A 1,469-nucleotide genomic window follows, 5' to 3' on the forward strand; every position below is an offset into this window, starting at 1 on the left:
CCGAACTATAGGTACGCATCATAGGACAGCATGTCCACTGATGCCCCTGTGTCCACTAGGATCCTGTGAATAGGTCAATTGGCTATCACTGCCTGAACCATGACAGCATCGTCGTGTGGCTAGCTTAGCCCTTCCATGTCCTCATCAGAGAACGTGATCGCGGGCTTAGTTCGTGCCTTCTTTTTGGGCATCTCGGCCATTGCTACGAACCATACTTTCGCTTTGGCCTTGCGCGATGACTCCTGCCCTGGTCCCCCCAAGATGGTGAGAATGGCAGGAGCTGTAGAGGTGTTTGCTTATTTATCATTCCTCCTGACCTCTCTTTGGTCATCACGCCAGTCCTCGCGGCGATCTCGGTCACCTCCTCTTTTATATCTATCTTCTCTCCTGTGGTCATTCCTTGCGGTTTCACAACCTCTGAAGTTATCTTTCCCATCTTCCTTGACATAACGCCTTAGATGGCCTTTCTGTATCACATCCTCGATCTCTCTCCTTAGTTGTTTGCGATCCTCGGTGTCATGGTCGACATCCTTGTGGAACTTGCAGAACTTATTCTTGTTTCTGTCCTCAGGCCTAGAGAACAGCGGCCTGGGCCATTGCAACAGACCTTGATCATACACCTCCATCAAAATTTTGGTCCTGGTGGTGTTGATCGGGGTGTAATCTGGGCTCTGCTCTCGATCGGACCTCGCCCTCTTGGTGTCTTTTTTCTTCTCATCCTTCTCTCTTGCTCTCTTTTTCTCTGGAGCCTTTGTATCCACCACCTTCCTCGCCTTCATGATATCGAACATGTTTGCGTACTGGTAGCAGCGGTCCAGTAGCTGTGGCATGGTGGTCACTGGGTCCAGGGCAAGCGACTTTACCAGGTCATGGTTGGTGACCCCATTATGCAAGGTGTTGAAGGCCATTGCATCATCCAAGTCCTTGCTCTCCAGGCTCTCTGCGTTGAAATGGGTGATGTAGTCCCTGATGGACTCATCAGGTCGTTGCTTGATAGCCAGTAGATTGGCAGCAGTTTTCTTTTGCTTCACGCTGCTCTGGAAGCGGCTCACGAGCGCCTTGGCCAACTAGTTGAAGCTTCTAATTGAGGTGGGCTTCAACTTGTGAACCACAGTGTTGTCGGCCCCTTTAGAGAAGTGGGGAACGAGTGGCATGACACCACATCAGACCCACCATATACCGTCATCATATCGTTGAAGAGCTGATGTGGTCGTTGAGATCACCCTTGCCATCATAGGCCTCAAAGGTAGGAGGCTTGAAGCCCCTAGGGAGTTCAACCCTCATGATCTCGGCAGTAAAGGGGTGTTGGCCGAGCCTGAAACTCTCCTCAGGGACACTGCCCTTCTCTAGGGCCTCGATCTTGGTGTTCATCTCTCTGAGCTTACAATCAAACTCGCTTTCCATGATTTGGTTGGGTACGGCGTCTGCCCGGGCACGACGCGCGTTCAATTCATCCCGGAGGTCACGCT

At 51.5% G+C, this 1,469-nt stretch overlaps 1 protein-coding gene across 1 annotated transcript; it reads right to left on the reverse strand.

Moving 5' to 3' along the window:
• Positions 1–296: 296 nt before the first annotated feature.
• On the reverse strand, positions 297–1,186 carry LOC122665564. The gene is made up of 2 exons (XM_043861718.1): positions 1,181–1,186; positions 297–1,067 (listed from the first exon to the last, which is right to left on the reverse strand). The coding sequence occupies exons 1-2, from the start codon at positions 1,184–1,186 to the stop codon at positions 297–299; spliced, it is 777 nt and encodes a 258-aa protein (XP_043717653.1).
• Between the last annotated feature and the right edge of the window lie 283 nt (positions 1,187–1,469).

Source organism: Telopea speciosissima, chromosome 6 (genome assembly GCF_018873765.1).
Source record: "Telopea speciosissima isolate NSW1024214 ecotype Mountain lineage chromosome 6, Tspe_v1, whole genome shotgun sequence".
NCBI classification, from domain to species: Eukaryota; Viridiplantae; Streptophyta; class Magnoliopsida; order Proteales; family Proteaceae; genus Telopea; species Telopea speciosissima.